Genomic DNA, 11,801 nt, shown 5'->3' on the forward strand with positions numbered 1-11,801 from the left:
TCAGCAGTTGCAGATCAAAATGACGCAGTACCAGACCTTTTGCCAAGAGAAACTGTAGGCATAATGAGAAAGTCATCTTGTCATTTAACTTCCGCAGCTGACACTCAATATTTTTTACCTTTTCCTCCTGACAGAAATCCCCTTTCTTCCAAAGAAATTTCTCAAGGTAAATTTTGAAAGTTTATTTCTACAGTATATGTAAGTGTATACAGTTTTATCCTCATGTAATATCTGGTGGTCAACTACAATGGTTGTCAAAAAAAAATAATTAAAGAATGTTAAATTATGTACCGTTCCCTGAGCTATGCAGGTCCCTTGAACACAATTTGATGGGCTGTGCAAGCTAGTTTGAAATGATAGGCATCCGCTGTGATGGTAACAGCTGTGAGCTCATATCTGAGGGAGTGACTGCCCCAATATGAGTTATATACTGAAAACAAGCCCATTATAAAGCAGATGATGTGATCTTACAATCTTGCAATGGGCTTGTTTTCAGTATATAAAGCAGATGATGTGATCTTACAATCTTGCAGTTTGTCTGTACTGTATCAGGTTTAATGTATGGCACGTGTGCTTTTTATGTAGAAAAATGCTTTTTATAGAGATGAGTTGAGAAACTGTATAAATGATTACCTGTTCTGCATGAAAGATCACCATTTGTGTATAACTATTCCAGTGCCTGTTGCATGTCAGTGAAATTACCATGGAAGTTTAGCAGCTTTATTTTGTGGCACTTTTAAGGGGTCCTAAAGTCTTACTCTGTGTCCTAAAACTATGTAAAATATATTGTAACTTTTTTAATATTAAGAAATAAGTTGGAAGGTAAGAGTACTTAATTTCTTATTTTTGCAAGTACCAAACAATTGCTCCAGCACTTCAGAACCTAGCACTTGTTCCCTTTGTGCTTAGTTCAAGAAACTGCTTATGTTGAAAAAACAAACAAGAGCTGACTAATGAGATGTGATATATGTGCTTCTTTGGGCACAGGATAAAAAAATAAAATGGCTATGTCTTGTATATACAAAGAAAAACAGCTTGCGGAACCATTCACAGCCTGACAGTATGTATTTCAAACCACTGTACTACTACTAAGGAAATTTTATGAAATTGCTACTATTGCAGTTCTTACGCTGGCGCTCGTTAGATTATAGCATTCTAAATGTAAAAAATTACATTAGCATGAAGAATTAGTTGGAAATGTGTTGATATTATTATCAAGATCTGATGTTTTTGTAGACAATGATGTACAGGAACATACGCATTAGATACAGAACTGGTACTACCACCTGGTAAGTCTAGTCCATGTATGCTGTCATCTCTGGATATCAGGCAGGAAGCTGATGAACACTTTAACTTTCTTATTTATGATTTTATGGCTTAGGGATAACTTCAATGGAGGTTTCATATTCTTCATTAAGAAAATATAGTAGACTTGCAGGTTATAATTCATATTAATTTCTATTAAAAATAATTCCTATTTTCATTATTTTTTGTACTCTTGTAGGAAAAATGGTTGTCTGCAGTCTTGAAAGAAATGCAGTGCAAAAGGAGAATATTAAGCTGAAGACTATAAGAAGATCACTTAGCTCCTGTAAACTACCTGAGAAGATTTCTAACCCTACTGAATTAATGAGCAACAAATATCTCCTTGAGGCACAACTGCAGAAAACCAATAAAGATTCACAAGAACTGGACAGTGTCTGCAATAGCCAGCATTTGGTTTTGCCTGTAACTACAAAGTCTTCAGTGGTAAAGTATTTTATCTTTGAATGCTTGATAAACTATGTTGCTTAATCTGCTTTCCCAGTTTAGCATGAGGCAACAGATCATGTTGCTGAATCAGTTGAGAGATAGTGATAGATGATGAAATACTCCACTGCTTTTCCCCATTCTCCTCCAGACCCCCTACCCCCAAAGCAATCAATAGTATAGTTTTAATCAGAGGATTGTTACTGCCTACCATATTTGATCTGGAGGGGATGAAGGCCTCTGTACTTTCCAATTTGTATTGTCAGTCTTCTGATGTTCAAAAAAAATGAAAGAACAGACTAGTCTCAGAGAAAAACAAAAGGTGTGTTGGGGGAGAATGCAGCTCTGCCTGTGTTAGTATCAACCTCTTGGTTGAATGCCAAAAAATTGTAGATACTCTTCTCTAACCCCAATTATTCTAATGTTCCTTGCTGAGTATCAAACTGAAAGCAAAAAATTAGGGAGGGGGTTGGGACATTAGATTTGGAGTCATTGTTAAACAGTATTACTTTAGTTGATGTGCACAAAGATAAGTGAAAACAAACAAAGAAAAACTGGTTTTCCACATTCAGTCAGTGGAAGAATAGACTCTCTCACAACATTAGCAATGGAAGTTTATAGGATTTTAAAGCATATATCATGCTAAACTGTCATCCTTATGAATATCTATTACACCAGGCCATCAGAATCATTCCAAGTTTTATGAAATGAGCGTTTTATTGATATAAACTTGCAAGGGTAACTTACGAAGTTTCCTGTTTCTTTTCCTGTTTCTAATATCTTTGTGTTTTATTCAAGTTACAGGATGTAGCCAAAAGACAGAAATCTCTTTCTACATGGTATTGCGGACTGGAAGGTTTCTTTGTTGTAGGCGCAAACCCTAAACAAGTAATGCGTGAAGCACGTTCTTCATTGTGTGCTGACTCTAGCCCTATGGACAGTAGTATCCTGTTTCCAGGTAATGTCATATGAATAAAATCCTCAAACAATATACATATTTATCACTGTTGCTGTAAGACATCTCTTCATGTAACTTGGATCTAGCTTACTTTTAGAAGTCACTTCAGGGTAACAGTCACGCCAACACACACAAATGGTGCTGTGGAAGGATAGAATAAACTTACTACCTTGAGGTAAAACTACAGCAGTACAGTGCCATAGATTTATGTGCTTCTTTATATCCCCTAGGAGTTTGGTAGGAATTTCTGCTTTTCATTGTGCATAATATATATCACCAAAAAATGCTTCTAATGGTATATATGAAACAGCATGTGAAATGATTGGTGAACCTGAATATCAATTCCATCAAGTATATCACTTGAATTTAAGCTTGTTAGTGATGTTATATTTGATTTTTTTTTCTTTTTTTACGCTTGGCTTCTTTGAATTACACACATTAAACGCAGCAACAGTAAATGCGTATTAACGCAAAACCTACAAATAAATTCCTCTAATACTTTTTAATTTCAGGAAATAGAAAGTGGGTTACTGAAAGGAGCTTAAGTGAATATGCTGATGACTCTGTAGTTCAAGGTGTCTTAAAGAGTCAGTTGAATAGACCTTCAAGTTGTTTGGAGAGTCAAAATAGAATTTCTCCCATGATGGTAGCGTGGAAATCATACCCAGGTGAGGATAGCAACAGCTTTGAGGTCCTACTTTAACAGGTTAATTTTTTTTTATGTAAAAGGTAGAAGTGCCATCTGCGGTGATTCTGTTGAATTTAGGTCACTTTTATATCTTCATCTATGTATTTGTATTTTGGGTATAATGGCTTATATACATGGCATTGTTTTCATAAGAATGGGCTTTTGAGTTAAAAATTATCTCTTTCCAGCTGTCACTAATAGTTCTTTTTATTGTGCTTAGTTTATGTTCCTGTGTCTACCTCATTACTCCCCTCTTAGCTCAAATATTTATTTAATAAACTGTCTAGAACAAGATTATGTATTACTGTGTGTTTTGCAGCATCTAGTACAATATGGTTTTGATCTAATAAAAGATCTTCTTCATGCTACTGAAATAAGTCTTATTACACGAGCTATAAGAAACAAGGAAACAAGTAATGCATTACTGCATCTGCACTTTTTAGTTTCTCTTCTCAATTTCATCTGTCCCCATCTCAAGGAATGTAGCTTGTGTTATTTCTCTCATCTTAAGTGACCAGTTTGGCATTTTAATTTTAAAAACTCTGTGTGCGGAAATTGAAACTGTCAGTTTTCAATCCCAGAAAAATATTTGAAAGTATCTATATTTTATTCATGTTCCCTTAAATTAAAAAAGGAAAGAACCAAAGTTTTAAGCTTTCTACACACATTTTCAGTCTTTCCCCCTCCCCCAAAATTTGTGCTATTGTTCATAATGGTTAAGTCAAATATTTTTTTCTGAAAGATACCCCTGAAGTATGAGGTGCTACTTCCCAATATAACTGTAAACTCTTTATTAACGCTTATTAATTCACAACCTTAAGCAAATTTAATAATCTGTTCAGATCAATTAATAATTTTAACTACGATTAATGTCATTAATGAGCTGAGATAAAATTCCCTTTATGTGTGAAATCTTGAATTAGTATTTAATTAAATATACAATATATTTGAATTATTTAATAAAATATATAGTATAGTTACATATAATTCGGTATTATTTGTATCGAAAATAGTGGCCAGCAGGACTAGGGAAGCACTCCCTATGTACTTGGCACTGGTGAGGCTGTACCTCGAATACTGTGTTGAGTTTTGGGCCCCTCATTGCAAGAAAGACATTGAGGTGCTGGAGCATGTCCAGAGAAAGGCAACGAAGCTGATGAAGGGTCTGGAGCACAAGTCCTATGAGGAGTGGCTGAGGGACCTGGGGTTGCTCAACCTGGAGAAAAGGAGGCTGAGGGGAGACCTTATTACCCTCCAAAACTGCCTGAAAGGAGGTTGTAGCCAGATGGGGGTCGGTCTCTTCTCCCAAGTTAGAAGCTATAGGACGAGAGGAAATGGCCTCAAGTTGTGCCAGGGGAGGTTTAGACTGGATATTAAGAAAAATTTCTTTGTCAAAAGGGTTGTCCCAGGGAAGTGGTTGAGTCCCCATCCCTGGAATTATTTAAAAGATGTGTAGATGGGGTGCTTAGGGACATGGTTTAGGGGTGGACTTGGCAGTGCTAGGTTAGCTATTGGACTTTATGATCTTCAAGGTCTTTTCCAACCTGAACAATTCTTTGATTAGAAGTTGTGACCTTTTCTGTTATTTCAGGGGATGATTCTAGAAGACCTTGGTCAACAAATATGCTACGTTGTAAACTGACTGGAAATTGTCCAACAAACACAAAGCCAAGACCAACGAGTTCACCTATGCATATGTTTAGAGCTGATACTGAGACATCAAAACACAAATGCCTTGATGTAACTAAACAAGATGAGTATCTTTGGGAATATGTTGCTGACCAAGAAGCCCTACTTAATCTGGAAAAAGAATTAGAAAGTTATATACTTACTCTGGAAAAAGAATTAGAAAGTTATACAGGTAAGTGGTAATACTGGTGTTTTGTTTTGGTGGTTTTTTTTTTTTTTTACTGGTGCTTACAAGTGACATAATGAAAACAAGTAGCTATTTCATTTGCATTCTCAGACCTAACTGATTTTGATGCAAAAATATACTAAACCATTTGAAGAGGCAAGACTCTCTTGAGGTTGAACAGTGATTTATTTCCATTTGATCATACTTTAACCTACCCTTAATTTAGTAGAAGCAAATTGTTTTATGCAACTTTATTAAGGTTTTTATCCCTTGCATTTTGTTGCAAAAATCTTCAGGATGTGCTAGGTATTATTTCAATAGATGTCCTTTCCTTAGATATTTAATAATGAACACCCCAGGTGTTGTTAGAAGCTAGATGTGATTTTATGCAAGGGTAGCAAGAAGGGGAAGAGATGGACAGGAAATTACATAACTCGATCCTGATAAGAACTGCCACTAATAAGGCCCAATAGTCATGGTGTTACCTCTCATCTTGGGTTTGACTCGACTCCCTTTCCTCTGTCTTTTTAAACTCGTCTCCTTGGTTTCCCCCCCCCCCCTCCTTGTGGGGGAAGAAGTGGCAGGCAAGGTCAGTTGGTTATGGTTGAACAGAATGAGCGAGTTCTGGTTTTGTTCTTTGGATGCAGGAAAAAAAAAATGATTGGGATGCTTCTGTTCCATCTCAATGGGAAGATGGGTCAAGTGCCTAAGGCACTTTGTGTCATAAGCAGCCTTGATGGACTGCATCTCTTAAGCTGTAACGTGGTCCCTCCCTTCTGAGTTGCTATGGTGCTTTTATATTGGCAGGTCCTTGGCTATGATGCATCTTCAGTAAACAAAAGCAATCTGGATTCCAGAGTGTTCTATTTTAAAAATGTTTTTACCTTCGTTTTTTTCTGTATTTTTTTTCACATGACTCTTCTGAGGCTTCCAAATGCCACATTTCAGGACAGCTGTCCTTCCTTTTTTTGATAGGTACTCATCAGAACCCATGCCTTTTTGGAAGAGTTTCTCTTGTTGATGCTTGAAGAATGAACATCATTGCTGAATATGCTCAAAGAAGAATAGGGAGGGAATTTGCTGTGGAACTGTCCCATTCTTTCTCTCCCTTTTCATTCCTCTTTCTTGGAATACTTTTCACTTACTTAGAAGTCCATAGCAAAGACTTATGGCTAGGTGGGAAAATCTTAACATACTTGCATGTTTGTTGTGTTAGAAGCATAGGCTCTGACCCCAGTTGATCGTCTTTTTGTACTGGTGGATGTGGGATAGATGCTGTTACTCTGTTTTAAATATGTAAATATGTTTAAATATTAGTCAGCTACCCAAGTTCTATATTTGCTACTGTATTTTGAGGTTGCATAGGTATTAGTGGGCCCTATATATATAAGGTTTTGTATTGTAGTGACATAAACATTTTAGAAGCAAACCCTCTCCATTACTTCTAATGATACAGGAACCGTGTAATAAAAAGTCATAATTTATTTAAGGGCTTGTAGTGACATCCTTGATCAGCTAGAGATGAGACTTTTAATGGCAAGTTTTTGTTGAGACTGTGAAATTCTTTAAAATTGGTAGTGTAGATACTGCATCTTTTTGTTTATATTTGTTCCTGAAATGACCTAAAATATTTCAGGTCCTGAAAAATGTTCCAGCTTAACTTCTGAAGATGTAACCTCTTCCAGCAGGCACTCAGAGAAGGTATATGGAAATACTACAGATCTCCATAAAAACCTGGGGCTAAAAGACCACAGCAGAGTTGATACTCTGAGGTAAGTTAAACTTGTTGAATATATTTTTATGATACTGTAAAATGCTCAATATGCCAGACACCATGCCAGAACCAAAATAAAAACAGTCTTGGCTTTCTCACTGTACTTTACGTGCTGATTGCAAATGTCAGCATGACCTATTTTGTATCTTGGTGTTCCAAATGAGTACTCATAGGCAGCTCAGATTAAGAACTAAGTGATATATTCTGTTGTTGAGGCTCCAAATTATAAATTTTGGGATTATGTTGTTTTAATGAATTAACTTTTGATTAAAATATAGCACTGAGATTTATGAAGTACGTCTGTTACGAATCATCTGAGCTCTTTGGTTGAAAGGTACTTTTAAAAAGAGCAGTTGTGAGCAGATGAGCCAATAGCATTTACTCACCGTAGTCTATCTTATATCAGTTATATTGCCTTGGAGACTAAAGAGAAGACTGGAAACAAGGGAGTTCCCCAAAGTTCTGCCTGTCTTCGGTGTCTTACTATGATCTCATAAATGAGACACTGTGAGGTTAACTGCATGCCATGTGAATATAGCTTTCATAACATTGAAATTGCAGGTCAGTAGAAGACTAAACAATATTTGCAAAGAGTGCAGATAGTATAAATGAGACCCGCTTTCCTAGTTTACCTGTTCTAGGATGTGGGATTTCTCTATTCATGCACAGTAGTGACAATGTTATTTACCTCCTACTTGTTTAAGACGTGAAAATGTATGTGACAAGAGCTGGGGTGAAAAAATGAATATAGTAGCTTGTAATGTGTGTATACTTGCAAAATAAATAGCAAAAGCTATTTTCATGCCTTTTAGTTCGACATATGTTCACATATGTCACTAAGGCTTAAAGTGGAGTAGCTTGAGGAATTTGAGCTGCTGAAAATCACTGTGGTATGTTTCTTTTAAGGGGCTGGGATGAAAGCCAAATGGATGATGAGGAAGAAATTCTGGAGGATAAGCAACAGGTTCTTGCATTACAGTGAACATGCAAAGAACTTAATGCAATTTCTGACTTTGCGTATCATACAAAACCACGAAGCAGACGAAGATGTGTCTTGAGTGCTGCTCAGGATATTGTTTATTAAGGATTATTTTGTAAAACTGTCAATAAAAATTCTTAAAAATCTTGATCTGGGCTTTTTTCTAGTATGAAGAAGTAACAGGTTAAAAGAAAACCGGTCTTGTGCTATTATTTTTTAGGATCTTTTTTATTCTTTAATTCAGTATAAGGTTCCTTGCCCACAGATTGAATTTTATGTCTGCAAATGCAGTTTTACATTGCCAAGCTGAGAGGTAACGTGCATGAGGGTATTAATGGAGTGTTCTTAAATTGGGGATTTCAATATGGCCAAGTTTATTTGGTGAGATGTGTAGTAGAAGGTATAATAGGTCTAGTATACTTTACTCCTTATCATGTATTTTACCACTAAGGGACTTTTGCCTCACAGAATAGAAAGTAACGGTTCTACATACTATGTTTTGCGTCTTGTGCTACACTCCTTTTTTCTTAATTTCAGCAGGTAGCATATACTAGCAGCAAACATGTCTCCTTCTGCTCAGCGTAGATGAGAAGTCGGTTCTCTTTCTGCACTGTACTACTTCTCCATTCTGATTCGCCAGTTCGGAGTGATCTGTGTTCAGCATACCAAATTCAGCTATACTGTACGTTGCTATTTTACAGGCCTTTTAAGATAAAGAGAACAAAGAGGAAATAACATGATCTCGGGTGGTTTTGATTTCACCAGTCCTTTTTAATTTCTCTATCTGATCATGACAAGACCTCAGCTGTACTTTCAAACTTGCTGCATCTGTGTTGTATAAAAAGGTTTCTTCTTGCTCCTCTTCTTGCATTCCTAGTTAATGTAAGGTTAAATGCAGTTAATACAACTTCAGTAAAAGGTCATTTGGTTGTTACATGCCGACGTGGTACTTTAATGTAAAGAGGGTTTGGTGGCTTTCTGCTCTCTTTTTGAGGAGCTGCTTAATTGTACCCAGTAGTTGAGTAGCTTTCTGTGGAGGTGGCAGGAAGTTACGGTTTTGAAATGATCTGACTGGTGTCTTTTGGTAACATCTTTAGGATTCTCAGACACAGTGGCATGCTTCAGCTTTTTTAAAAGTGTTTTTTTACCTTCACCATGTTCTATTTGTATGTGGTGGACACTTTTCTTTCTTTTATTAGCTTCCTCTATGTCATTTTTAAGACATTTTCCCAAGAATCTTAAAAGCTCCCTTCTCGCCCTTCCTCCCCAGGTTTTGATCACAAAAAGTGTATCACATTGCAGTCACAAAGATTTCTCTCTCATAGTATTGAGAAATTTTGAAAGTGGGATTAATTAAAAGCTTTTGTCTGAAAATTATCTCTTTATTGGTAAATTGCCTGACAGGACTCTAATCATAATTGTTATGCACAGAAACTTTCATATAGAAAGAAAAGCTTTATATCCTGCTTTACATCTTCCATCTGTGTTCCACAGTTCTCTCATAACTGCTTTAAATGAGGAGTTTGTAGAAGATGAAATTCAGAGAGCAACACTGTACATACTTTTGCCATCTTGTTATCCATTTTATGTTTAATGAAAGGATTATGTGCGTACTTCAGTTTTTCACCACGGCAACAGCGATCAGTAAGTTACCAAACTTCATGTTAGATGCCTTTTATTAAAGGTCATGATTTCAATCACTAAATTGGTTAATTAGGAAATGTAAATAGTTTTAAGAAATTAATTTTGTTTATAGCCTCAAATGTTTAAAGATTTCTTTGAGCACTCATCTTGAAAACATTGTGATTCTGTGTTCAGAGGTGGCAAGTGACCTTCGTTATCAGAGGAAACTTTCCAATATATTATTTAGGTTCTGACAATTAAATGCATGCTTGTTTGTATTCTCCCCACCCATGCCACAGAACTCTGATGTAGTATGTGTTTGGTGTTTGATGTCCCCCGTCAATTATGCACTAATGTTAGACAACAACATAGACTATAATCTTTTCAACAATTTATTTTATAGCAAGAAATACATCAGTAACCCTAATTCATAAAAACTAGACCCGTCAGGCTGAACAGACCATTGATTTGATTTCCTGCCTCATTTCTTGTCTTGAAGGTGAGGGCATATTTTCCACTTCAGTTTTCTTTATAGAGTTTACCATATATTGATGTTTTATTACAGTAGTTCTTTGCCAGAAATTCTAAGAATAAAATCAGAAAGCAGGTGTTCTTCTTTGTAGATTAAGGCCAGTGCTTTTCTGTCATGAATGTAACCTTTTCCCTTTTTGAGTTACTTTTCCAAATATTCCTATTACACTCATTTCCCTTGCACAGATAGGCTGACTGCTTCCATGCTGTTCCCAGCTGGTTTTAACTAGAAAACTGATGAAGCAGGTGCTGCTGTAGTGTGTGCCTAGAGCCCTCAACAGTCAGGTTAATCCTTTGTGTTTGTGCTTGTTGGAGATAACTAGAAAGTCACTGACTGTTTTCAACATCTGATTTTAATAGTTTTCCCTTCCCATCCCTTTTTCTTGAAAGAAAAAAAAAATGCTTCTGATAATACCTCTAACAAACTTTGGACTTAAAAATAATCTTACTTCAATGCATTAATAATCTCTTTGGTTAGTCAGTGATGATTTAAATGAATCTCAGTTTTGTATTCCTAGGTTGACATCCTGAAGATGTCTTCCTGGTGTGGAAATTTTTTTTTTTTTTTTCTTTTTTTCTCAAGACATAGTGGTGGAACTGATATCCAAACTAGAAGATCAAAAAGAGCATCCGAACTGATGCAGTACTGTGACATAAATACCTTTTTTTTTCTGTTGCAGATAGAACAAATCTAGTGTTGAAAGCTTACTGCTTAGGATTAAGGATGTGGTTTAATGTACTTTTCTCCATTTCTGCCTTGGTACAAATGCAATGTGCAAATGGTTATGTTTGGACTTGGGTTTTTTCTTTCCTGTGCCTGTTCTAGGGATGGCTAAAGCTAAATGCATGTCAAGGGATTTGCTTAGAAAAATGGTCTTTTCTGTCCAATGAGAGAAAGAGAAAAGGGGAGGGGGGAGTACAAGACCAGATTATTTTTTTGAGCTTCTAGGGTGAGTCTGCCTGTCTCTTTGTGTACATTAAATTTTGTAACCTGATTTTACAAAACGTAAAACCTATGAATTAACTTGGCAATCAGTTTGGATTTTGAAAGAGCATATCACATTCATTGTATATTAAAGTATTCTAGGATACATGTGGACACACCTACTTTTCAGTAGTCTGGCAGACTGTGTGGGTCTGTCTCTCTTTTAGACTTTTTGAATGTGGCCATTTTCTGCTTTCTAGCAACTCGGTATAATACGCATCAGTATAAAAGACTGCTTGGTGGGCAGGCGGGCTTACTGGTTTTGGTGGTTATAGAGTACAAGAATGGGTTAACCTGGCAAGGGTTGGATTGGATTACTGGAGAGATTTTGAGGGCCCCTTTTTATCTTGCAAGCAAATGTTTCTTTTCTCTCCTTTCAACTAAAGAAAATATTTAAGGCATAATTTTTGTGTGGGATGTTTAAATATTAGTATTCTGACACTCAGGTTTTTTTCCCCATTATTTTTTTGTTAAGAGCTTGGTGTGAGACCCAGGAAAAATTTGACTCCACCACTCTTCTGTTAGAGATTCACATACTTAGTGCAAGAGAATGGGATAATTTGGGCAGGATGAAAGGTAGGAAGTGTCTTCTGTCCATTGTCAAGCTTTATGACCTTGTCCTGGTTTCAGTACTAAGAACAATATACTTGTGCAGTTTA

General features: G+C 36.3%; 1 protein-coding gene across 1 annotated transcript in view; it reads left to right on the plus strand.

The window, feature by feature from the left end:
* Positions 1-8,006, plus strand: part of ZBBX (zinc finger B-box domain containing) — a 23,197-nt gene extending 15,191 nt beyond the window's left edge. Inside the window, exons 13-19 of the mRNA XM_035902920.1 lie at positions 135-166; positions 1,505-1,749; positions 2,548-2,707; positions 3,214-3,375; positions 4,987-5,256; positions 6,887-7,022; positions 7,931-8,006. Coding sequence (XP_035758813.1) covers positions 135-166; positions 1,505-1,749; positions 2,548-2,707; positions 3,214-3,375; positions 4,987-5,256; positions 6,887-7,022; positions 7,931-8,006 — 1,081 coding nt within the window. The remainder of the gene's footprint in view (positions 1-134; positions 167-1,504; positions 1,750-2,547; positions 2,708-3,213; positions 3,376-4,986; positions 5,257-6,886; positions 7,023-7,930) is intronic.
* Positions 8,007-11,801: the final 3,795 nt, after the last annotated feature.

Source organism: Egretta garzetta, unplaced genomic scaffold (genome assembly GCF_000687185.1).
Source record: "Egretta garzetta isolate BGI_Z169 unplaced genomic scaffold, ASM68718v1 scaffold221, whole genome shotgun sequence".
NCBI lineage: Eukaryota > Metazoa > Chordata > Aves > Pelecaniformes > Ardeidae > Egretta > Egretta garzetta.